The sequence below is a fragment of the Rhipicephalus sanguineus genome, chromosome 1, assembly GCF_013339695.2.
Source record: "Rhipicephalus sanguineus isolate Rsan-2018 chromosome 1, BIME_Rsan_1.4, whole genome shotgun sequence".
NCBI classification, from domain to species: Eukaryota; Metazoa; Arthropoda; class Arachnida; order Ixodida; family Ixodidae; genus Rhipicephalus; species Rhipicephalus sanguineus.
Window position 1 is genome coordinate 219,359,879 of NC_051176.1, and position 27,435 is coordinate 219,387,313.

At 43.0% G+C, this 27,435-nt stretch overlaps 1 protein-coding gene across 3 annotated transcripts; it reads left to right on the plus strand.

Annotated features, from left to right (window-relative positions):
• Positions 1-33: 33 nt before the first annotated feature.
• On the plus strand, positions 34-27,435 carry LOC119372311 (VPS9 domain-containing protein 1; the record flags this gene model as incomplete). 3 transcript variants are annotated; one of them, XM_037642787.2, is given in 10 exon segments in its annotated part: positions 41-367; positions 11,272-11,344; positions 13,562-13,651; positions 18,856-19,126; positions 21,092-21,200; positions 22,164-22,226; positions 22,680-22,732; positions 22,804-22,894; positions 26,641-26,726; positions 27,134-27,435. In XM_037642787.2, coding segments are annotated over 10 exon segments (1,213 nt in total), but the record flags the coding sequence as incomplete, so codon positions are not given.

Below are 27,435 nucleotides of genomic sequence, written 5' to 3' on the forward strand. Positions count from 1 at the left end.
CGCTCCGTTGCCGTGGTTTCTGCTCTTGTGACGTCACACAACATTTTGCGATTGTTTGCAGATAGTCGCGCGTGGGCGGTGTCCTCGCACGCACCAGCAGACGATCGGACGTCGTGTTGCCTGTTGCATGAAAGCAACTGGCTTCCTCCGTTCCTGGCCTTTGGACTCGCGTTTCCTGCGTTTTGCGTCAGCGAACACGGCCGCGGGGCGTCGCATGAGGGTTTGCGCTCGCGCTTGTGTATGTTCAGAGCTAAGCCGCGCGTGCAAGTAGACGAGCCGCGCGCGACTGACAATGTGCGATCGGTTTGGTTTAGTGTTGGAACTCGTATCTCAGGCTCTTGGCCAGGACGATCGAAATGAGTATGAGGTAAGCTGTCATTCTTGGCTTTGCGTTCTTCAGGACAATTCTTTATGACAACGCGAACAGGATGATCGCAGCGCTCGGATGTGGCAGCTGTCTTCGGTGTCATTTTGATAACACGAACTCTCTTCGCGCTGTTGTAAGCAGCTGTTTCTGTCGATGTGAATGTATTTTTCGTTGGTGCCCAATACGACCCAAGCTGCGCGGCAGCTGAGCCAGCGACGCATGCGATTGATGTGAGCATCAGATTAGTCATTTCTCTAGTTATATCAGCTAGCAACTGATGGGAAAATGTTATGCCATTTCTACGTCAATAAAAAATTATTTTATGCCAGCTGCGCACGCATACCTACGGGACTAAAATTCCCTAGTGCGATAAAAAAGAGCTAGTTGTTTTAGGTACAACTCTTTCTTTGTGGTCCCATGGCGTGAAACAGAATATTTTTTAGTTTTGCGTCAAATATGGGGTCTACTGTGTAATCACGTTACACATGAATGCAGCGCACACTTTGTGTGTGTGTGTGTGTGTGTGTGTGTGTGTGTGTGTGTGTGTGTGTGTGTGTGTGTGTGTGTGTGTGTGTGTGTGTGTGTGTGTGTGTGAGAGAGAGAGAGTGAGTGAGTGAGTGTGAGATAGGGAGCCAGGTACCCAAACTTTGTAGTGACAAAGCCGCAGATCTAAGTAGTGAAAAATGTTGACATATTCAGCAGTTGGGTATGAGACCGGGCCAGTTGATGTTCTCTATAGTTCTGCATATGTTTTATAACTATTGATGATCATGATTGAAGTTTTAAATAAAGTTTATTCAATCCAGCGATTGCCGGTCAGTGTTCGCATTGATGCAAGATGAGAGTTGCGATGTGCACTTGTTGGTATCACATTAGACATGAATGGTGAGGTAAGGCTCTACCAACATAAGCAAGTACACGGACACAAGAGGATGAGGGCACATGCGTCTTCTTTTGTCCTTGTTCTTACTTGGGCTACTAGAGTACCCAAAATTACATTGATGACATTCAGATTTCTAAAAATATGTTTTTATTCTAACCTTGGATGAAACTTGAAATCTGGAACATGTATTTAACAAAATATCAGGAAAGAACTGTTTCAACACTGAGAATATTAAAGGCATTTACTTTAACAAACCAAAAAAGCAGTTCCTTTAGCTACTACAATTCTTCAGCGTTTATATGCTGATAAGGTTATGTTTATACAGAATGTTGTCAGAAGTATGTTGTATGTTTATAGGCACCCTTTTAGATAACCATAAGTTGCTGAATTGTTTGAGATCTATCAGGACATACCATTTATTCATTATTTTTTTAACAGCTTGCTCTGCAGTATACATATTTATATAAAAGAGTGGAGGCCACTTCTCATGTAGGAATTGGAGCAGTAGTAGCTTAGCGTACTTGTTGTGCATGTGTCAATACCCGCCTGCATTATCTATTTATGGCATGGAATTGCTTTGAGTTCTCTTGGGCAGTCCTTGTTCTAGGATTCAGATCAAAATTCATTGTTTAATACTTTGTGTAAATTCGTCTGAAAAACATATATTGCAAATGTACTTCTGCATTCACTATTTACAATCGGAAATTGGCACTATGTACATATTGTAGTCTGGTGCATATTGAACAGTTGCAGTTTGCAAATTTTGTTACTGCTTTAGATCTGGTCAATGAATTATGGCTCGGTGTTTGGCTGCTCCCAGAATGTTAAAGGTTCAATTTGTAGCTGCCACAGTTATGTTCCAAGAAAGCCAGAATTTGAGAATGCTTGTGCTTTGAGTAGGTGGCAAGGAAACACAGATGACCAATGTTAATTCACTGCCAGCATCACTGGTAGCCTTTAGTTGTTTTGGAGTATTTAAACATTGTCAATACATCAGGGGTGGAAGTGCTGCACCATTTGCGCCAAGTGGTTAAGCTGCGCCATCCTTCTCCACAACGCATTATTGCGCGAAACATGGCCAAGATTTTGGGACATGTGCACGTATAGTCATCTGTTGACGTTGGGTGGTGGCTTGCCGTAACTGAATGGGAAATAGGTGAAAAAGATCATATCCGACGAAAAACGCTAGTTACCAAAAAGGACTTCCAGTTCTATACAGCAGAGACTTATTTGAACATTCTGGGAAAATTACAGTATCACACTACAAACCGTGTGGCTTCCCAAGGTGTTTAATGTTTTACATTTGGGCCCTGTGTGTTTCTAATGGGCGGTGTTCAATTGCCCTGGGAAGCTACACACTTTGTAGTGCGATACTGCAATTTTACCAAAATGTTCCAGTGGGTCTCTGCTGCATATATTCGGGAGTCCTTTTTTGGTAACTAGCTTTTTTCGTCAGGTGTGATTTTTTTTTTCGCATTTTTCCCATTCAGCTGAGGCAAAAACCAGTCAAAAAGACGCCGGACAAGGGGAAGAAGTGACACACACAAGGACTGGACTAGCGACTGTGCTTTATTAGCTGACAGCACCTCCCAGAAGAACCACGGCGCATGCGCTAATCACGTAAACCCATGAAGTCAAAACCCAAAACAAGAAAAAGCAAAAGCAGAAATTGGCCATACATAACGGCCAAGAATCTACCGCCAGAATGACAGGAACTCGCATTCCTTCTGCAGTAATAAAATAGACGTACTGCTTACACAATCATCGCGGTGCGTGTTTATATGATAAGCCTCAAGGATTTCGCGCTCCTCCTTGCCACCCCCTCTACCTAAAATCTTAACATTGGAAAACAGCGGCATACAACCACAGATCTGGCAGTGGCGGGGAAGATTAGCCCCGTCTGACGTGTTCAACGAATTGTGGTGCTCGCGCAGTCGTTCATTCAAGCATCGGCCAGTTTGGCCGATGTATACTTTTTCGCATGTTAGCGGAATCGCATACACAACATGTTTCGCGCAGGTAGTGTACTTGGTTTTATGCCGAATAGAACACACCGGAGTGCTAGTGTTTCCGCGAGCGACACGTGAACACAGCGCAGAAAGTTTGCAAGGCGCCGAAAAGACAACATCTACGCCCTGTCTCAAAGCAACTTTTTTCACATTATGGGAAACCTTATGTATGTAAGGCATCACTACAACACTCTTGCGCTGGGAATCAATTGGTTCTGGACGTCTATTCGCCGGCCTTTTCACCTTTTGCAGCAGCGTTTCTGCTACAGCTGTCAGGACCTGCCGGGGGAAACCCGCTGCTTCCAAGCGCTCAACCTGACAGTCAAAACTCGACTTAACGCAGTGGTGGCAACTCTTCTGCAGTGCATTACGGAAGCAGTTACTCGCGATCCCTCTCTTAACAATTTTTGAGTGCGCGGACGAGTAGGGTAACAAGGATTTCTTGCTTCTGGGAGAAAAGCACCAGCACAAATGTCCATCATCCCTAAAAGTAAGCAAAGATCCAAAAACCTAATGGAATTGTCCACCGGAAGTTCATGAGTAAAAGATAGGGCGTTAGAGCAACCTCGGAAGTAACTGAGAACTTGTTTTGCCGCCAGTGTGACGGTGTCATTAGATGATAGCTTTAAAATGATCAAGAAATCATCAACATATCTAAAGATATGACAAACACGTGAATCATGAAGAGAGCCCCGAAGCAGGTTGTCAAACTTGGCTAAAAATATCTGGCAAAGAATCGGTGCTACGCACGCCCCAATACAAATTCCTTTTTTCTGTAAGAACTGCGAGCCATTGAATTCCACGACCGTGGAAGAAAGATACATAGTTAACAGTTCAAGGAACGCGTCAACGGACAACCCACAGGCATTTTGAAAGGAAACAGGACCATTCTGATCAATCAGTTCACGCACAGCTAAAAACAGTTCACCATGGGGGATGCTATAAAACAAGTCCTCTATATCAACAGAGAACGCACCATTGGCGCCTGGGAATCCTTTCCTGAGCAGCTCAACAACACCAGAGGAGTTCGCTACACTGTAAGGATCCTGCAAGGTCAAGGATCGCAGATAGCGCTGCAGAAACTGGCCCACAACTTTGTGCCACGTGTCCGCCTCTGTCACAATAGCCCTCAACGGGCAATCCGGCTTATGGGTTTTTGCGGTGAAAAACACCCGAAGTAGTTTGCCTTTGCAAGAACTCACCTTCTGTGACAAGGCAACCAGATTGTGCTCCTTTAGGAAGCTGACCACAGAGGACTTCAGTTTTGAAGGCTTGTGTTGTGAAGGCAAGAAATTCTTAGCAATGGCTTCCGAGGCTTTTTTACCAAAGCTTCCCGTGGGAAGAACCACGAACCCCCCTTCCTTGTCCGCTTCAAGTAGCGTGAGGTCGTTGTCAACGAAATGATTCACAACGCGGTGAAGCGCCCCCGAGCTCTTCTTGGGTCGACAGTCGACACCTTTGCAGAGAGCATCGACTCCTTCGGACAAAACACGCTGCTGCTCATCCTTCTCAGCCTTCTGAGCTACACGACGTACACTCGCAAGAAGTTCATGCCCACTGATTCTTGGCTCCAAGCTGAACTTGGGGCCCTTCTGAAGAAGGTTATTCACAACTGGTGGTACCGAGGCTCCCTCCAGAAAGGTAACGCTGTCACTGTGGACCTGTGGCCGTATTTTCTTAGGTAAAGACCGCCGCACTTGATGCCATAACACCTCAGTAGCTTGGCTTGCCATGCGACGATGTTCTTGCAGGGAACGGACGCCAGCGGAGTCACTATGCCCAGAAAGGCACAAAATTCGAAGACAATCATGCAGGAACCGCACCTGTCTCCAGCACTCTGATTTCCAGATCTTGGTCATACGCTTCCAGTGGCCCGAAGAAGGCTCCAATAACCCGAAGAAAGCAACAAGCTCCTTTGGGGCCGAGTTCACCTTGATGCAATGGGACAGAACTCGGGCTCGGCAGGTGATGAGCGCAATGGTGCTAACACACTTAATGGCCTGGCTTCCGGAAGAATGCACATTTAGAAAGGTACCCAGCGAAGAAGAAATATAATGCAATAAGGTCGAAGTCTGGGTCAGTTGGTACATGACGCTGAGGCAAAAACCAGTCAAAAAGATGCCGGACAAGGGGAAGAAGTGACACACACAAGGACTGGACTAGCAACTGTGCTTTATTAGCTGACAGCACCTCCCAGAAGAACCACGGCGCATGCGCTAATCACGTAAACCCATGAAGTCAAAACCCAAAACAAGAAAAAGCAAAAGCAGAAATTGGCCTACATAACGGCCAAGAATCTACCGCCAGAGTGACAGGAACTCGTATTCCTTCTGCAGTAATGAAATAGACGTACTGCTTACACAATCATCGCGGTGCGTGTTTATATGATAAGCCTCAAGGATTTCGCGCTCCTCCTTGCCACCCCCTCTACCTAAAATCTTAACATTGGAAAACAGCGGCATACAACCACAGATCTGGCAGTGGCGGGGAAGATTAGCCCCGTCTGACGTGTTCAACGAATTGTGGTGCTCGCGCAGTCGTTCATTCAAGCATGATCTTCTTCCACGGTCGTGGAATTCAATGGCTCGCAGTTCTTACAGAAAAAAGGAATTTGTATTGGGGCGTGCGTAGCACCGATTCTTTGCCAGATATTTTTAGCCAAGTTTGACAACCTGCTTCAGGGCTCTCTTCATGATTCACGTGTTTGTCATATCTTTAGATATGTTGATGATTTCTTGATCATTTTAAAGCTATCATCTAATGACACCGTCACACTGGCGGCAAAACAAGTTCTCAGTTACTTCCGAGGTTGCTCTAACGCCCTATCTTTTACTCATGAACTTCCGGTGGACAATTCCATTAGGTTTTTGGATCTTTTGCTTACTTTTAGGGATGATGGACATTTGTGCTGGTGCTTTTCTCCCAGAAGCAAGAAATCCTTGTTACCCTACTCGTCCGCGCACTCAAAAATTGTTAAGAGAGGGATCGCGAGTAACTGCTTCCGTAATGCACTGCAGAAGAGTTGCCACCACTGCGTTAAGTCGAGTTTTGACTGTCAGGTTGAGCGCTTGGAAGCAGCGGGTTTCCCCCGGCAGGTCCTGACAGCTGTAGCAGAAACGCTGCTGCAAAAGGTGAAAAGGCCGGCGAATAGACGTCCAGAACCAATTGATTCCCAGCGCAAGAGTGTTGTAGTGATGCCTTACATACATAAGGTTTCCCATAATGTGAAAAAAGTTGCTTTGAGACAGGGCGTAGATGTTGTCTTTCGGCGCCTTGCAAACTTTCTGCGCTGTGTTCACGTGTCGCTCGCGGAAACACTAGCACTCCGGTGTATTCTATTCGGCATAAAACCAAGTACACTACCTGCGCGAAACATGTTGTGTATGCGATTCCGCTAACATGCGAAAAAGTATACATCGGCCAAACTGGCCGATGCTTGAATGAACGACTGCGCGAGCACCACAATTCGTTGAACACGTCAGACGGGGCTAATCTTCCCCGCCACTGCCAGATCTGTGGTTGTATGCCGCTGTTTTCCAATGTTAAGATTTAGGTAGAGGGGGTGGCAAGGAGGAGCGCGAAATCCTTGAGGCTTATCATATAAACACGCACCGCGATGATTGTGTAAGCAGTACGTCTATTTCATTACTGCAGAAGGAATGCGAGTTCCTGTCACTCTGGCGGTAGATTCTTGGCCGTTATGTAGGCCAATTTCTGCTTTTGCTTTTTCTTGTTTTGGGTTTTGACTTCATGGGTTTACGTGATTAGCGCATGCGCCGTGGTTCTTCTGGGAGGTGCTGTCAGCTAATAAAGCACAGTTGCTAGTCCAGTCCTTGTGTGTGTCACTTCTTCCCCTTGTCCGGCGTCTTTTTGACTGGTTTTTGCCTCAGCGTCATGTACCAACTGACCCAGACTTCGACCTTATTTCCCATTCAGTTATGGCAGGACGCCGTTGCTGCCATTGATAGATGGTGCCACATTCAGATGTCCCCAAATCCTTGGAATGACTGCTCCCAAGCGGTCTTTCGTGCCTTCACGTGCCACTGTCATCTGCGACGTGGTGCACCCAAGTGAGATCCTATCATCATCATCTGGTGCGCTGTCTGTGACGTTGGTGACAGTGCGAAAAAATCAGTTTTGCCGCAAGGGCGAAGCAATAAATGCGGTAATGAGAAATTGCGATGTTATATGAAGTAAGGCTAGCAGCTAACTCTTTTAACTCTTTTGGATCTGATCTCGCGGAATTCTACAAAATGCTGGTGTAAAGGATAACGATAACTGCTCCGCTCCAGGGAGCGAAGCAGTTATCGTGCTGTCTGTCGTCTCACCGCGAAATTAATGGGTCGTTTGCTGATGTCTGCCGAGATAATGCACGCGCCAGCTATGGCCACCATATGCCAGCGCTAGTGACTGCACCCTTATGATCAAAGTTCGCAGTTGCTGCTCAAGCGACGCTGCCCCCCTCCCCCGGCTCTCTTCATGCTCCTTCTCCCGACGAAAGACGGATGGGACGTTTTCTCTATGTTTGAGGAGCGATTGATGGCAGGCCTCGCACGAGCGGCGATGTTATTGTGTGCACCCTTTGTGTGACGGAGATGGCTGGCTCGTTTCATCTCTGCTTCAGCAATTCTATCGTCTTCTCATTTGTATATGTCAGCAGTTGTGTTCTGTCAATGTGAACACTTTAAAGAAAAATAAATAGCTCCACTAACATGAAACCTGGGGAGGTGCGAAGCACTGGTGTTTCCCGTAAGGACACGTCAATAGCAATAGAGGACAGCGTCCTCTTATTGCTAGAGACAGCGCCCATCGCAGACATCATCCATCACAGAAGCAAAGCTTTTCCGGAGCCAATGCACCGTCATATTTGCCACTCGGAGAAGTGCATGTGGCGTTGTCTCTCGTGGGCACGTGCACATTCTTGGGAACTTTTTTTGAGCGAACGCGCTGTCTTGTTTGACGGGCGACAACAGGAGACACCGTGATGGGCTACGACGACAGGAGAAGCCAACAGCCCGAGCGCATAAGGTGCTTCGCTCTTGAAATTTCTCGGAAGGGTAGTTGGGTTTAGCTACGCAGTGAATTGCTTCTCTATTTTCCTCTTGGTTCTCATGTCAGCTGGGGCACTTTAATGGCGGGAGTCAGAGCACCACAGTTGGCTGTGGTTATTTAATGAATCAATCTCTAGTCTTCAGCTGTTGTTCATGTCAGTGGCAGTGTTCACTTAACATGAACGTTTTTCATTTGTTGGAGGTCTAGTCAAGTGTAGCTATCCAAAGCATCGCTTATCCCTTGTTTTCTCTAAGTTATTGTTCTGTCAGCTCTGATGTTTTAATGACGGTAACACTCATGTGCACGTACACACACACACACACACACATATATATAATATTAATTCATGGTAAGTCTGGTCTGTGCATCAGCATTGAATGTTTAGTAAAAACCTTCGGAACTTTTTGTGTTTACCAGAAATAAAAATTTCGATTAGCAATGATGTTGGACCCTAGAAATATGCTCAAAAACTAACTTGCATTGCTCCAAAACGCACCTTTTGATGCTCCAAAGCTGCTCCAAAACTCCCCTTTCACCACTCGAAAGCTGCTACGAAACCGCATTACTCCTGCTCCCTGAGCGGCTCCAAAGGACTGAAGCTCGCTTCCACCCCTGATCCATGATTCTAATGATATAGATTTTGACACCTTTCTTGCGTAGCACAGTTGAATTTAATAAGATTGATAAGTGACTGAAAGGAAAATTGTGCGAGGCTACAAAAGAAATTTATTGGTTTCTTGGAAAGAAAGCTTCACAATTAAAGAAATATTTGTCCTGAACCAGGGGTGAGATCGCACTACCGTCGCACTTTTAAAATGTATGCCATGTTTTCTCGTGTTTTTCCGAACACCATTTTTTTGTTAATGAGCATCAGTGGGTGGGGTGCATCGCCTTGCAAGTCATGAGACTGCAAGTGAACAGGACGAAAACAAGGTGTTCGTGCGAACTCAGCCCAGGGATTGAACTTGAGGCTGATGCATTTCAGGGCTTTGCTTCTGCCATCTGAGCTAACCAGGAAGCTAGCATATTGCAGAGCGAGGCTGAATTAATTGGCATGACTGTTCAGTTCTATAGAAGCCTGCAGTAAAATGAAGTAGGTTGCCTGAAAGGAAAAATTTTCATGTGCCCAACTGAAGTAGTTAGAGACTGTAGTGTTTCTTCATTTTGTTTCTCATGATCTCCAACACTAAAACCCATATTCACTTGCGTGCATAGCTAAATATTTTTCATCTATAGGTAAAGAAGGCATTGTGTTAAAATTGTTGGCCTTGTGTGATTCTTCCAGCTCTAAACGTGCTAACTGTGGCAGTAACAGGCTTTTGCAATGGACTCTACAATTTCAGCGACAACTTTGTTAGGATACACATGATGTTGTATTAATCTGCTACAGTATTGTCTTCTGTAGCCTTCGAAATAAATGCACAGATGTCACATGTCAGAGCCTACATAGTGCACAAAATCTTACATCAGTTGTCAAGCACCAAAGCTACAGGATAACCAGCTTTCACATGAACATTGTCTTAGGGAGAGGAGTTCATTTGCTATCAGTGTGCAAAGCATTGTTTTCTTTTGCCATGTAGAGAGGAGGAAGTGCAGAATGAAGAGGTGGCCTGATAATGACGTAATGCCAACTACACAAAAACTACAGATAATAGCCCGGTGGATGAACACTACGTGCACCGTATTGACCTTTTAAGTGCTGTTGCAGTAATGAGGCAATCAAGTGAAGATGTTGAGTAAGAGATTGGCACTGTCGACTTTGGCTCCTGATTGTATCTGACATAATTGAAATACATCCATATGTGAAAACGTTTGTACTTAGCTTTTTTTTGTGTGTGTTTTATTAGTTAAGTTCATTTCTGTATGGTTGCTACCATTGATAGTTGCACATGCTTTTTAGCATCATTGTGTCAATCGTCCTCTTTTAATGTATGGACGATCTTTAAAGTACAGCTAAAGCAGTGGAAGCAGACAGAGGCCGTAACATGTGCTGGTTGGAAATATGGCAGGCATCTTCATATGGGGGTCTCACTTGAGCATGGGTGACCATGAAATCGTGTTGAGTTGTTGAGGTGACACTGTCAGCTGTAGTAACTCAGACGAGGTGATGCTGGTTAAAGCTGCAGCAACTTGTTTTTGTGATATCTGTTATTAGCAGCATTGTTTCATATCAAAACATCTGCCTAAGTTGTGAAAAAGTTATTGTATGTGTGTTCTTTTTAACGTACACTTCAACAATAAAAATGCGAGCATTATTATTGTGGCACATTTCATTTAATTACTCCTTTATTTAGAAAGTTGTTCAATTCATCTCATAATTTTTTTCATTTCTGTCCATTAATTTTATTCTATTATATATCTACAGTCTCCCATATTTTTAATATTGCACAAGCATTGACTCAATGGCATTGCGTGACATTGTAACAGTAAGAAATAACAAGATTGGCAGTAGTATATGCGAGTGCACAAAGCACTTGACAGTGAAAGCATCGTCTGCCATGCTGTTCACTACCTCAGGCGCACCTTTATTATTTATGAAGCTCCGTCGTTCATGGACAGTGCCTCGTATGGGCTGATAACATTTTCTTTTTTTTCATCCTAATTCTGTGGGGCATGCATGTGCATGTTCAGGGACACTAGAGAAAAGTGATAAGTACACAGATTAGCATCCTAGATAATTCTTTCTCTGAGCATGAATGTGCTGATAAACTTGGCAGGGTATGTGTCGTCCTGTTAAGTAAATGGCATAGCAGAGGGCGCTTGCACTTGTGTGTGCTTTGCATGCGTGTGTGCAGTGTCACCAGTATTGCTGCGTTCTCATTGTTTTCAAGACTCTGACAAACTATGCAGTCAGCAGTAGTGCGATATTATTATCAATGTTAAAAATCTGGGAGGCTACTCAAGTGCTTGCATTTTTCCATGTTCAGAAAATGTGTAAGCCCCCTCACTTATAATTTCAGAAAGCCTATGTAAACTATTTAAAAAGCCTGGATGCCATTGCTGCCAGCTTACTGAAGGATTATGAGTCTCATGGTGAGTGTGATTCTAATCCTTTATTCTATGTGTAGAAAGCCCACTTATTCCAGGCAGAGTGTTCATGAGGTGTTTGACCTTTATGTCAATTATCGGAACTAATTTAGATTCTAGTTAGGCATCTGTTGACCAGACTATCACCTTAAAATGTACACCTGTAAACCCTGTATCCATTTTTGTAAAATGGAAAGAGCGATGTGAACCTAGTGCTTACTGAAGATATGAGCAAGGGACAGTATGAATTTAGGTTTGAAACATACACAGGTGATGTTTCAGTTGAGATTAGGGAGGAGAGGTGGAGCTGTGCAGGCCATGTGCAGACAAGATACAGTGAAACCTCTTTGTTACACTCCTGTGAAGTTTTCCCACTCTGGAACTCTGGTTCTATTCAGTTTTCGTGGAGTAATGCATGTTAGCTTCGCACTTGTTACGTTTTTCTTCGTGGTTATTACATCCGAAAACTGCGATGGTGAATCACTCAGCGACGGCACCTGTGTTGGCACTGAAAACAGTCAACTTGAAGCACCTGTTGGACATTGACACTGATCTCCAGATGACTCAAAACATCAGAAGTGAAGAGATGGTGGATGAAGCCACAAGTGGGCACTGTCATGACCCTTGCCACCTTGCATAATTACTTCAATACTACACATGGCTGGGCTGACACTGGAAAAATAACATGAATGCTCACAGAGGAGCTGTTATTGTTGAACATATGACCCAAATGCATAGGTCGGCAAACTCACTCATGAGTCGACTCACTCAGACTCACTCAGACTCATATCGAGACATGAGTCTGAGTGAGTTCGGGTGAGTAAAATTTTTGTGAGTTTGAGTCCGAGTGAGTTCGGTTGGAAAAAATTTTGGTGAGTCTGAGTCTGAGTGAGTCCGGTTGAGCAAAATTTTGGTGAGTCCGAGTCCGAGAGAGCCCTAAGGGCAAAATATCTTGCATGAGTGAGCCTGAGTGAGCTCCACATTTTTTGCCGAGATATGGTCCTATCTACTCCAATTCAGCATTACTATCAGCCTTATGTCGGCTCATGTTTATACTCGCGTATAGTCCCACATACTTCAACGCGCTACCGTTCATACGTCAGCTCAATATTCATTGATCAGAGGCGTGAGTTGAGGAGGGAGAGGGGGAGGAGGTGCCTTGAGCTCCCCCCGCCAACTTTTTCACGGGAAGTTACTAATAAAAATATCTCGTGTGAGTCATCTCTTTCAATAAAAAGGCCCTTACTGAACTGCGAACTCAGATAATTCGTATTTGAAGGTACGAGATCAGAAGGTGCTAAGTAGCGCACCGATTATGCGAGATATTGGCGTTAAAGAGCATTGACATTATGGTAGAAAAAGGCTAATTATAGGCTAACGGACTCGTGAGTCGACTCACTCAGACTCAGATCGAGCCATGAGTCTGAGTCTGAGTGAGTTCGAGTGAATTATATTTTGGTGAGTCTGAGTCCAAGTGAGTCCGGTTGAGAAAAATTATAGTGAGTCTGAGTCCGAGTGAGTCCAGATGAAGGAAAGTTTGGTGAGTGTAGTGTCCGAGTGAGCCCTAAGGCTAAGATATGTTTCGTGAGTGAGTCTGAGTGAGCTCCACATTTTTTGCCGACCTATGCCCAAATGACAACTGGAAATCAAAAGCTTCATTGTGCAATTCATGGCTACAGCTTAGAAAAAAATAGTGTATCACATTCAATCTAACTGCCAGGCAGCCGATAGCAACCTTTATTTAACAAGTTTTGAGTGATTTGTTGGGTTTCTGTTCAACTTCAAATAAAGATGTAAGAGTAACTGCCGCCGTGATCTGTAATGCTTCCAGAAGCAGTTATAAATGTTTTTTCCTGGATTGTGTATTCTTTCTTGATGGCCCCCTAAGAAATGTAGCAGTAGGGTTTTACAGTAACTGGTTGTTTGCTATAGTGTTAGCAAATATACCAATAGAAATAGAACACAGTCAAAAACAGCAGAGAATCGTAGTTAAGAAACTTGTAACATTTGTTGTAAGAGCACCCATTGTCTTGCAGTAAGCATGTCATTTTGCTGATTTTCTGCACATCCTTGGTCACCTCATTTTAAAATAAATGCTATAAGACCCAAACTGTACAATTACGTTCTCTTGAGAGAAAACCTAGGGCCAGGCTATCGGTGGCCTGTGGCTACACTAAAAATTGTGCAAGTTTTCCTCTTCTTTCTTCTTTTCTTCTGGAATAGGCATACCAGAGACTCCTGTGCCCGTGAACAACGCGAAAAAAGTCATTTCTGTTGCAAGGCAGTGCCTTGACAGAGTGGAAAAGATTATAGGTATGTATGAAACATTCACGTTTTATTGTGCATTATTCAACTGTTGAATAATTCTGTTAGTGACTTACAGTTTCCATTCTTGTGTCATGTTTTATTGCTGCACATGAAACTACACTAAGGCTGTATGCTTTGGGCACAAGTGGCTCCCATGTAGTCGTATTCATGCAATGTACCATTGACCATGTGGTCATTCATAGCCTGAGAAATTCCCTGTATTAAAAAACTTTTCTCACAAGCCGACTTTTAGCACAGGTCGATTAGCTGTAGTTTGGTCTTACAAAATTTTTATGCTCCAAAGTCTTTGCTTTTCGTCTAAAATAACTGTCATGTAGCAGTTATTTAACAATGGTCCTCAGCTGTGGTTTTGTTCCTTCTTTTTTTTTTGAGTGAGTGATGCGAGTGTCTGTTCAGAAGTTTTAAAAAATGTATCCAAATAAGGATAGCTAAATGCATACATAACATTACTGCAAATATGAAAGACAGGGTGTGCTAGGTATTTTAAATCGGGGTGACTTCTACAAAAGCAACAATATTTTCAACGAAATCATGTACACTTTTTTCATATCTTGCTGGCTTTTTGTTCCACTGCTGTTTTCAAAGCTGTTCGGCAAAAGCACTTGCTCTCAGCCTCAAAAGTAGAAAGGCAGCTTTCAAAACGGTTAGTTGCTTGGATCAAGTAGTGCATGTTATTTCTTTCACTTCCGCTACAGCAGTCTTTGGCTATTTGTAATGCCCCTGACACTTGGGCTCTTTAAGTGCACCTTGGACTAGGAAACATTTACCGAGATGGAGTTCACTCAGAGTGACACTCAACATAGGAGTCTCTCCTTTTTGGTAAGGATCCTTTAAAGGGAGTGGGGTGTTTCTTTGCCCTTATATTCCTAACAGGGGGTAGCCTCATGCCCAGCTCTTTAAAAACAGAAAGGTTGTCCAAACAGAATGGTACAATATTGCCATGCGCGCTTCTTTTGCTATGTTTGTGTACTGGTCCTATGCACGTGTGATCGCTGTCTTGCATGGGCCGCGCTAGAATGTCTGGGAACATTCTATGAACTCGAACAGGCCGTCTGGTGTTACTCAAAGCGACGACAATTGAGAAGACGCTAGAAATGCGCACCCGACAGTACAACCGTCGCCTGATTCCAGACAGCGCAGCTGTGCACGCCCTTGGCTTTGACGACCTGCGCGAAACTATCCGAGCCATCGTGCGAGAGGAGCTCCGGAAGCTCTCTTTTCCACAGCCTGAGGTGACGTCGATTGCTCAAGTAGTGCGCGAGGAAATACAGCAGTCACTTGGTGTTCCTCAGCCAGCACAGCCGCAGCCGCATGCTATCAGCTACGCTGCTGCAGTCCTCCGTCCCGTTCCCCCTCCGCGACAACGTCAAGAAACCACGTCACCGCAGTTCCGTCGCCAGACACTAATCATTTTATTAATCATTTTAGTGCTTATGGAAACAGTTCTGTATGTAGCAGTGACACTGTTTGCCAGGGAGTTAACATTTACTGCAGCAATGCTCGCAAATCATCATGGCTGTTTCCACAGTACAGTCTCCACCCTTGCGTTATGTTCTCTTTGGCAGGTCAATCATATCATGACCTCTTACACAGTACAGAATTTCTGCTTGGTTTTATAATTTCATTAACATTTGAAAGCATTGTATACTGTACCTTTTTATATCGATATTTGCTGTTTATTCCAACCAGCATATTCTGAAAACCTAGGGAGCTATTCTCGAAGCATCTATCTAATGGACATGTCTATATCGGTGGAACGTATTCAGTTACTCGAGAAAGGGTGAGCTGTGACGGCATCGCTCTCTTGAACACGTCGAAGCACCAAACCCGCTCAGCACAATCTCAGCGTAAGAAGAAAGAGAGTGGATGAAATGTACAGTAACAGAAAACTTAAACAAACTTGACAAGTCTGTCCTTGCATATGAACGTGTCCCAGATGCTTGAGAACGATGCAGGAATGCATATCCACCTTCCCAGGTGCGTCAGGCGGCGGCCGCATTGAACCTAATTCGAGGGTTAATGCGATCACATGATCAGAGTTCATGCATGGCCTCAGGGGTTTGTGCAACCAAAAGTGGATCTCTGCTGGCGGCATTCGTTGCGTTGAAGTGCGTTCTGTCCCACTCATTTGTGTCAAGAGTTGTGAAAGCTCCGTGACGTCAAAATGACGTTGCTGAAGAACTGAAACAAGGGGGGTGCTGCTTGCTGAGCTCCAGCCAATCAGTGGCGGTCAACATGGACAGTCCATTAGATGGACATATTAGAATAGCTCCCCTGCAAACAGGGGCAATTGGGGGGGGGGGGGTGGCACTACACTTCATTTCAATCAGGTGCAACGCTGTTGAAGTTATGCAGGAAGTTCAGTCAGCAAAATGTATAGCTTTGGGTGTCTTCGTGGTTGGCTTTCTTGGGTGTAAATGCTTGTGCGAACCGAGCATGAGCTTGCACATTAAGCGCCGCGACTGGCCGCAAATAAGGAAGGAAGGAGGAAGAAATAGCCTGAATGACAGTGAGGTTAGCCAGTTCTCAGACTGGCTGTCTATAAAAAAAAAGAAGAGTAAAAAAAGAGAGAAAAAGAAAAGAGGGAGAAAATAGAAAGAAAAAAAAAAAGGAGAGAAGAATACCAGAAACTGAAAACAATGAAATGCTAGGTGATGTGGAGCAACATGTTTAACCGTGTAATAGAGCTTGTTTGTTGCTAACGCATAAAACATCTTCATGTATTTGTCAGCCTAAAAAAAGAAGAAATCACATTCTGGGTGGTAAAAACAATAAACTATTTGTTGGTGCGAGCGTATTTACAGCAAGGATCTCTAGCCTCTACAGTGTTGCACGTGATGTATGAAACGAAGTACTACAGTGCATGCTCGCACAAAGGTTGTTCCAGCTCCAGAAGGCAGAACCAGCTGGGTAAAATGCTGTGCTTGTTTGTGCCACTGAGCCTATAAAGCCTATGCAGCCATGTTGACTGCACATCGTTGGTATTTGTTTGTCAATTTCACTTTAAAGAAGCAGCAATGTGTTATGCTGCATTGCTTACTGGAAACATGCAAATATGTTGTACCATATGTTAGTGGCAGAACTACTTTTGATAAGATGTTCTTTAGCATAAAGGAAAGGGGTTTAGTTCAATTTTCTGTTCAACCATGTGTCAGGAGCGTTAGTCTGCCTCTCTCACAGATACTCTAGACCATGTTGTCTAGCAGACTTGCTTCTTGGGAACTAGGGGATGAAGATGGATATGATGTACTCATAGAAGTTTGCAGTTAGCTGCTGTTGGGTCACATAGGCACTATAGAGGAACACAAAAGCCTCCTGCAGCCAGCACTGCTATATGATTCCACCTTTTGTTTGTTTACAGTGTTGCAGTGGGTCAAATAGACAAGTACACTAGAGCACTTATGGTGTACTGAATCCTCCTTGATGCCACTGGCATAAGGTTGTAGTATGGGACAAATGCACAGGTGTATTTTTGTTGGCGTGTTGCCTAGCGCAGATTTTAGGTACAGTCTGCCTTTGCGCTCTTCTACACGTTCCTGTGCACTATCATGCATAATGCTTGAAACATACTGAATAACAGCTAATGTGTCTGATTGAGACTTTAAATCCAATTTTATTGCTGTATATTGTTTTCAAATGCTTACTAAAAAGATTTTATCCAATGAAAGTGTCCTGTGCGGTTGTGGATATATAGCATACAGGGATGTGCATCTTTTGCTGAAAATCTTGGAAAAGACACACTCACTGCTGCTCTATTCTTGCTCAAATTTTACAAAAACTGAAAGCTTGCATCTTATTGTGCATATATTTCAATGTAACGCTCAGCACAGTTACTAAAAAATGTGAGCTTGCGTTCGTTTGTGAAAAAACCATCTGCTGCAAAGATAGTGTTCGCTCAGATTTGTGTTGCTACCTGGCGACATTTTCTAATGAATGGCTCACTTGGGCTGCCGTTTCGTGTCACTCTCTTTGCACTTACAAAAGTGTAGCACTCCTCTGTATTGGCATCTTTTTCAAAGCAGGCCAGTAGTCTCCAGCAGAGCGTAACCTCTGTGGTTTGCCAGTGCAAAGACATACAATATAGACAAGTTGTATTGCAGGTGAACTTATAGCCCCTTCAGCCTTGTTTTTCTCTGAAACCAAGTTACCTGTTCATATAAAAGCTGCCCTCTGAGATGTGGCACTAACTGGGCGAGTTAGTACATCCTTTTAGAATCGAAACAGCACTTGATCAATGCTTGTTGCATGTTTCTCAGTCAGTTGTGGTCTGTTACCCTTTTTGGTTTCTTTAAGTGTTCCACAAGTTCTGGAAACATAGTTTTACAATTGGTCTTTTAGTGCACATTGTGCTGTTGAGTGATTCAGTAGGTGTAGTGTGAAGGTTTTGCATCATATGTTCCTGCCTTGCAGAACTGTTAATAATTTGATGCTCTAAATGCGGTTATAAATATGTTTTTTTTTATTTGTTTGTTTAGGTATTTTCAAGTGTTGATCAATTGACACTTGAATGCAATATAAGTATTGCAGGTATTAACTATTTAGAAACTCTTAAGTGGGTAAGCCCAAATTTGTCCTTAATTTTCATGGACTGAAAACCACCTAGAAACACAAGTTTCTTTTGAAGCAACTGCCACACAGCAGTCGTAACGATACTGTGTACGCTCCATAAAGCATCTACAAGAAAGCCTACACTATTCAGAGCACATACAGGGCAGTGTAGAATGTTGTACAGAGCATCCACATGCTATATGATGGCATTGATAGCTTTGAGTGTATTGCGAACTATGACTAATGAAATAACTGAGAGAGAAAAAAAAATCTCACCAACACATTTTCATGTCCATGCTATGCAATGTATTTCTCACTTTCACACACTGCTTTTTCTAATTAAAACTCTGCTTTGTCACTCGAGTTGCCTCAGTGACCTGCATCATCTTGTGTGTGTGTGTCTGCTGTGTAGAATGCATTGAGTCATAATATCACATGCAGCAGTAATAACAATTGCACATATCAGCAAAGAAAGCACTTTTGTGCTTTCTCTGCTGATATGTGGGCAACTGGTATGTTTGAATAGCACTGCCAAGAGATTTTATTAATGTATTCTTTAGGTTGGTTGGTTGGAAAATTTTAATTTCTTAGGAAGGCATGCTTTCAGCATGGAAAATGGCAGGTGGTTTACTACTTTGCAGGAACATCACTGAACCAGTTCTATGCTGAACAAGAAAGGTGCAATGAAACCTACTCATGTCCATCACCCACTGTTGAGTTGGAGACGCCATGCATGCCCGAGTTACCAGGTGGGGTGGGTCTGCCATCTGTGGCGTTTGTGGCTCCTCGAATTCTGTCGCGGCAGTCTCATCAGCAGCCACACTCGGATACCTCTTCTGATGCTGCATTGCTGTCCAACCCCATGTTTACTACGAGAACATGTGGTACACTCGGAAAGACAAAGGCAGCAAGGTACCTTTAATAACTTTTGCCTATTATGGCATCTCTGTTTGCTGTGTACTTAGTTGCATGTTAAAGAACCCCAGGGAGTAAGGGTTAATCCACAGTCTCCCACTACTGCATGCCTCATAATCATACCGTGGTTTGGCATTAATTAACTCTTGTCAGTGCTGCATGACGATGAATTTTTTGCTAAAGATGCACTGTGTAAAACAAGAGCCTCCATCGGGATATTGCAAATACATAATGCAAGTCTGTCAAACAGTAGACATTAGATAATTTGACTATGGCTGATTAGATTTTTCACAAATTTGATACTGACCAAAGGTTCCAGCTGGGACCCATACATTTTTATGGGCCATAATTTTTATTAATTCCGATCCTGAAATAACCATCACTACATAACTTGAACATAACTGCTCACCACAAACATGCTTGATCCCATTGGTTACCCCAGTGGTATCCCCAATGGCTGCTGTGCCTGTCTAGGAGGTTCTATGAAACACTGAATGAATCACACACATGCCATATTTTGCTGAAGACGTTTTTTTTCCCCAGCTCTAAAAAATTTTTGTCAAAGCTCAGAATGAAAAAGTACTGTATAAACAGATTTATTACATGCCTTTTTTTTTTTTCATGAGAAATGGATCAAAATATTGACCGAGTGGCATGGTCAGATTTGAAGCCAAAACCTTGCTCATTTTTCACAGCTGCCTAGAGCCGGAGACTAGCCATGTCATTGCCATCACAAAATGACGATAGAACAAGCTCTCATGTAGCATAACCTGGCATGATGACAACATGCTTCTTTCAGTCTTTTACTGCATGAGTTATTTGAGAGGTTATTTACATACCAAGCTAGTGGTAACAATTAACATCACATGTTTTTGGCATTCCAGAAAATTGCATTCATTTCAGGGCATAGTCCACCATTGCGTTTGTGCTTGTCGTGGAGTCATGTGATGTGGAACATCAAACATGCAATTGACCGTATGGAGGATGATATAGTGTGGTACATCAGCAGGGGCGGCGCTAGGATTTTTTTATGGGTGGGCACCCGCGACAATTGACTTCCTCAGGGTGGGGGGGGGGGTCTACTGGCCCCCTGTACCCCCAACTGTCCATCGGCAATGATGAAGTGCTGTTTCAGAGTGGTAACGATGGAGAATAAGTTTATTTTGTATGTGTATAAATTTTGCTGGTTTAATCATGTTTTTGTATTCAGGTTTCTATCAGATTTCTGTGCTTTCTTTAGCAGTTGGAATCTAATTTCTGTGTTTGTTTTTTACTTTGAACTCGTAAAACCTGGGTGTGTGCTATATTCAGGATTGTCCTATGATTAGGCAAGTACTGCCAAAAGAAGCAGTGCTTTGTTTTGGCAGTCTTGAGCTCATTACTTAGTTTTACCTGTTCGATAACTAAATTGCTTTCATCATGATTGAACGCAAGCCAACTGTACATCCTACTATCTGATGCCTACTTAGTACTTCCATTCCCATGGCCTGCCCAGTCTTGCAACCTCTCTCTCACTGTAAAGTCATTTATGGTGACTCCGAAATTCGTCCAGCCTTCTATATTCCCAGACAACTTTTTTTTCTTTTTGCCATGGAAAGACTTTCTTTCGAACAATTAGGCCTTGCCCCCCCCCCCCGAAAAAAAATCCTGGCTACGTGCCTGGTCACCTGTAATAAGTGGCATGTGAAACCCCACTGGTGAAATGGTGCTGTCTGTTATAGACATACATGAAATTGTTTTTTGTGAAGCAATATTCAGTTGCCTATACTTATCACCGATCATTACTTATTACCTGTAGTGAAGATCTGATTCGTATGTGTGTATTTCACACTCTTTCTTTTCAGTGGCAGCCATTGTTCACTCTATATGACTTCTTTGAATCTATACAATGAAAAATACAAAAATGGTAACTTTGTGTTCTAGTGCCTAGCAAGCATAATACTTTCCTATTGCAATATGCAGAAGAGTGCTGTCACCCATGGAACAAATGGAACAGGAAAACACTGCTGTGTGTCGGCGTTACCATGCACTTATCCAAAGGACTGTGGACCCCATGGCTAAACAGAATCTGGTACTTTTTGTTTCTTCACCTCCTTCTTCCTCAGTTGTAATACTAATAACTAGTACTTGTGCTGGCATGTAAAAACTTTTCTAATCACTAGGCAGTGTCATTGAATCACTATTACTTGTTATTTGTCATTGAAAATAATGTCAGATATTTGTGTAAGAGCATTTTTGCTGGTGAGTTTTAAACCTTCAAACACGCTTTTTGATTAAAATTAGAAAGGCATTGACACATTTTGAATTTAAAACGGGCACTTCAAGTAACCTCAAGAGCTTGAATTGATAAATTATAGGTGTGTATGTAGTTGAGTTAAAGCTTAGGCAGGCATAATCAATGTATGGCCACTTTAGCTCATACCTGAATTTTAGAATGAGTAGCTCCTTGGCCTAGTGGGAGTTTCTCACCAAAAAAAAAAGGCCTTATTTCGCACACAATTATTGTATCCTTGTCACTGATAACCAGGCAGTGTATAGTCATTTGTAAAACAATGCTCAGACTCATTCCTAGTTTAGGAAAGCAAACATAAATGAAACGTGGAGGAATGTGGTTGCATGGCACACCAAGGGTATAGTTCAAACAAATGCATGGCATCAAACTTGTGCCCTTAGTTACTGATGGGCATGCATAGATGGATGCAGCAGTTCAAGTGGCCCCCAGTGGGTTATACACCCCCTCCTCCCCTTCCTGTGCAAGAGGTTTTGCAGTATGGAGGATACATGGGAACAGGCATAAAAACAAACAAAAGAAGTGTGTCTCTTTGCACCTGTTGTTCATCTGGCATTGTTTCGCATACTAGCCATGCAATAAATTATTCAAAGATGCCAGTGAGCAGATATTTATGATGACCCTCTCAGCATCAAGAGTATACAGCTCTTCATAGAAACAGTTTCTTGAGTGTTCCCTACATCAGGAAAAAGATATTTCAAATCCTCATAGGTATCCTCAAAGATTCCACTTTCTATTTTCTAGCGCCTTGAACTTCAGCGTCGACTCATGGATAACCTGATGGCTGGCAGGAAGAAACAGGCAGAGGTGGGCACAGTGACTGTGTTCAGTTTATGCATTGCTGCTGGAGGCCCTGTGGCCTTGGTGCATTTCTGGCCTTTGTAGCAACAAAAGAAGAAAAATATATCAAGCAAGTTCATTGACGTCATTAGTCATAGATATGCTTTATTACCAGATTAGCTTGCTGAGTGGGACAGCATGTTCTTTCTCAGAGTTCAGTTGGCCAAGTGACACTATCTTCCGCCTTCTCCTTTCGTCTGTTGCTTGCGTCAATAAAAAAGTAAAGATAGACAGCACCCTCTGATAAACCATGGCTGTATCAGTTTCTTTGGCCTTCTACTGTTGCTCTCTTACCAGTGGGGGTCAAGAGCTTGGCCCAGAAAGCCAGAGCAGCTAGAAGTGCGCGTGCTGAATTTGCGAATGTGCAAAGAAGGCTTGTACAGAGTGAACATTGACTCCTGTTTTATTTTGTTTCGGTAGTACCTAAGAGACCTCCAAGAGCAAGAAAGGAAAATTGCTGAAATGGCAGCAAGGTAGGGTGCCGATTTACTTTTTAATTTTGTGAGTTATTGGCAGGTTTTGTGACTGCAGTGCTTTTGTTCAGGAAATTACAGGGCTCTGGCGAGTGCATCACACCTGAAGAGAAGCGACAACAGGAGCTTTTTGCCAGAATTCTGCAGTATGAAAACAACCGTGTAAGTGGAGAGCTCTTTTTTTAGCTCTAATGTCCATTTTTATACATTTTTTTGTTCTGAGAATTTATCCAGTGTGTGTGTTATCCAGCGTTGGCGGTAACGCGTTACAAAGTAACGATGTTACCGGTAACGCGTTACTTTTTTCAGTAACTTAGTAACGTACTCGTGACTATTTCCGAACTGTAACGGGTAACGTACTTTCGTTACCATTTTTTGGTAACGTGAGGTCTCACGTTACTCGTTACTTTTTATTCCAATTTTCCTCGCAGTCTTACACAATATTAATTCGTCTTGTAGGAGCGCTTTTCTCAGAGCTCGTCCCGTCGTTATTTTGTCTTTCTCTCTTCATCCGTAGTCGCACTTTGCTTCAGTTATTTTATCGCTGCGGCAGGCTGCTGTCGGCCCGCCAAGCGTTGACAAAGCGACCCCGCACGGGGTCCTTCTTTGCACGGGAGAAATTTCAATGAGCAGCAAATTGCCGAAATTTATTAAGCGGATCTGCTATAGTTTCGGCTACCTTGCTATCGAGTTTCAGTTGTCGTTGATTGGCTATCGAGTTTCAAGTTGTCGTTGATTATCGATGAACTGAAGTGCCTCCGGAAGTGCCTTCTCGACATGATCACCATCTGAAGATGAGAGACTGTCTCAGTTCCTTTGGTGCCGCATATTATTGCGTTGAGCGGGCTCAAGGAAAACTTTATGCGCGTTCACCAGCCCTTCCTGACAGGGATTACACGAGTACCATACAGCGCATCCGTTGAGCTCCTATTTAGCATAGGTGCGGACGTATTCGCTAAGAAGAGAGTCAAGCTGTACGATTACAGCTCTGAAACGCAGCTGTTGCTTACATTCAGCACTTAGTCGTTACATTAGGAAGTTGTCCCTGTAATACTCTAGCACTGTTCATGAATTCAGTATTCAAAATTAGTTTTGCTTCTTGCTGTCTGCAACTGCGACTAGGTTTCGGGCTATTGAATTCCTGCGAGCGAGGCTATCACTGAACACCTTCACATACACAGACGCCATATCTGCGGTAATTATAAAAGGTAAATTGAAAAAAAAATGTCCATACGCGCAAATACTTTTCCCTGGATTTATGCGATTGAAGCATTTATTTACTGCTAAAAAATTTGTGCATTTATTTTGTAAGTAAAAGCACGCCGTTATAATTACTGCAGATTTGTTCAGTGACGTGTTGTTTGCGGAGAACGTTGACGATGAAATCGATCACTTTTATTTTATTGTCTCACTGCGAAAAAATGGCTTCCCCATGTGTCACAGAGTCAGAAGCCGTCACATGTAACTATACAGGCAACTTTAGGCCGTACTGCCAAGATACAGCGCATTTGTGCAAATTATTCTCATTAAAATTTAATCAGTACTTCGAGTAAAATTGTTGTTTCGGCGAGAACTTTTAGGTGAAATATAAATATGAACATTATAAAGTTGCTATTGTGCGTTCCAGCAGCGAAGGTGCGCTGATTAAGATTTCTGAGTATGCAGTAACGGCAGAAGTAACGTCCGTTACTTTTTTTCAGTAATGGTAACGGTAATGCGCTTAACTTTTTTTATGGGTAACGTAGGGCGGTAACGCGTTCCTTTTTCTTTAGCGTAACGAGTAACGTATTTAGTTACTTTTTTTCGGTAACGCATACAACACTGGTGTTACCATGCATGCAATGTTCTTAATTAAATTACTGTGTGCCTCAGGTATATTGTTTATCTAATATGAAAACAACATTGTGAATCAGTGAAAGCTCTTCTTTTAATAGCTGTGATTTCTTATGTACTTTTGCATGTTTCCACACTTATCAGCTTATTTTAGTTTTTATTTACTGCAGTATGTGACCAAATACCTGGAACATGTTTATACTAATTGCAGTTTTATAGAAAGTCATATTTTTACGACTTGAAAATTCACATTTCCTACAAATTTTACGAGTAATGTATACATATATTCTGATGGTAGTGTAGGCTAATATAGACATTTTGTCTCATCCCAAACTTTTAAAATGGCTAGATAGTAGTTAGTGTGGCATATATGCAAGAACCTGTAGATGATGTAAAAAACAGTAGTGTATGCTGTAAAACAAGTAACATTACACTTCATTATTCTGCTACAGGGATGCTGGTATAACAGATAATTTCTGTCTCTCTCTCTTTTATGTTCTTGTTAAAATATATTTTTTTTTTCGTCATGTTTGGGTTTTAATTAGGATGTGGGTTAATGGGGCAAATACTAAAATGTTTGATGATGCAAGAAAAGAAATAAGTGATAGTTGTCTCTAGCTGTCTGAGTGAGCCAGCTCTTGTGTGTGGTTTGGAGGGCCAGCAAAGAAACTTTCACTCCTGTAGTCATCGTGATTTGATTAAGTGATTTTACCATGATTGCATTAGATTAATTTAATGCACAAGTCTAGTATAGCTCGCAATTACTGAAAAATATTAAATTTTAAGGAAAGCCTGTGTTCACAAACCAGCCTTATCTGTAGCTCTTACTGTAAGGTTGATAGGTGAATACTGGCCTAACTTGTTTAGGAAGTGCAGTGTAACAACAAGGAAGAAAGGGAGATAAGGATCAGGCTGGTTTGCGAATACAGGCCATGACCCACATGTTGGTTGCAGCTGCCGCTGCTGCTGCTTTGTGTCTACTGTCTAGCACTTTTCTGATGTATAGTTGTGCATCAAGATCACAAGTAGGAAATAAATTGCTTGGAAAACCTTCCAGAATTTTTTATTTTGTTGTGCTGCTTAGTACACCAGTGTCAGCTCCCACGTGTTACGAAGCATGCAAAAGGGGGCAAGATGCTATCTTTCTTGCATAACCTGCCACATTACTTGTGAAATTTGTGATGACATTGACCGGAAAAAGTGTAGCCCTGAACCAGATGTGCTGCAGTCTCAGAATCAAAACTGTGGGACCGTAATGATTGCATAGTGGCTGATTGGACAATAACATGCTATAGTTGCAGTGCAATGCAGGCAGCCATTCAGCTACCATTAGTAGGCATGGAGGTGTCCCTATCTATTACATGTAACAGAAAAAAAAAAATTAAGAAAATAAGTGTCGCTTATATACCATATGCATATGTCATAAGAATGTCTTAAAGGACTCTGCAACACTTTTTGAGTATGTTAAAAAAATGTTGCGGATTTGCAGTCAAGGCTCCTGTGAACATGTGAGCCGAGTATTATTGCACTGCACACAGCAGGGAATTTACAGTTTCATTTAAGAGACAGCTAAAAATTGTTTGCTGTCTCTTTCGCAGTGTTCTTACAACTATGCAGTGAGTGAGCCTGCAGGTACTGGCCAGTTGCATGAACGGCCTAAATAAGGCAATCTTGGAGGCCATGTGTCACATGTTGCAGGTACCGTAGTCCCTACACGGTGCTGCCACGTGCTGGCGCTACGCATGTCTTAACTGGATGTAGCAGCAACACATACCCAGGGGGAAAAAAAAGAGAAAATGCTCAAGGCTATAGTCCGTGGTGATGTCTAACTTCCAGAGTGCTCATGGCAATGAAAGGAGAGAGTAAGCGTTCACTTCATGCGATAACTCTGCTTATATTTGACGAATAGAAAGAAAAAAAAATTTTGTAGCAGGAGATTCGACAGGCAACTGAGTCCATTGTATGGTCTTTTGAGAAGGTGTTGCAGAGCCCCTTTAAAATTTTCACTTTTATTCTTGTGTTTGAAGGCACACCTGGCCAACTCACTTGGATTTTTTGCTCATTCCTTATACCAGGAATGGCCACCAGCTCTTCAAGAAATGCTAGAACCACATCCAAAGAATTCAAAAGTTGCTAGGCATATCGTGATGCACATCCTTGGGTAAGTGCAACAAACTGTTTCTATTGCATTTATTCCTCTCGTACTCCTAAGTTATTTATTCCTGTCACAGGAATAAATAACATATATTTATTTACATAACAGTGCCCCCCCCCCCCTCTCTTGTGTACTCCAAATTCGTAAATTGCTGATGTAATCAGGACATCTGTGCAATTTGTTCATTCACCTACTCTTCTCTCTGCCTTTGTCTTTCGCCCCTTTGCATTAAACCTTATATGGAAGTTAGCCCTTGTAATGTCTGCTCAGTCATTGTTTATCCTGTTTTTGCACTGTTTACCATATTATGTTGTCATACCAGCAAGCGGGGCTAACAGCCATTGCAATGCCTCGTTTCTACGTGTATCATTTGAATACCACAGGTAGCATCCAACATAGATTTTCATTTGCAGGGACTCCAAACATCCACTAAGCCAGTGGCTGGCTAAAGAGCGTGTTGCATTGCAGAGAGAAATTGTCATGGCTTTGGACAGCAGGAGTCATATGTTGGCAGCCCCTAAGGAACTCTCGAGTGGTGGCATTCAGCGATCTGTAGCCTGTGCCCGTGTGGAAAGTGTTCTCCGGACTGCTCTGCTACTCCTGGGTTTGACACTTGAGCCACTGAAAGACCCTGCTGCTCAAGAAGTATGCTACAGTGTGCTGGAGGACCACTTCACCTGGCCGCTATGGCCTCACCTTTTGGCCACTGTCAGGT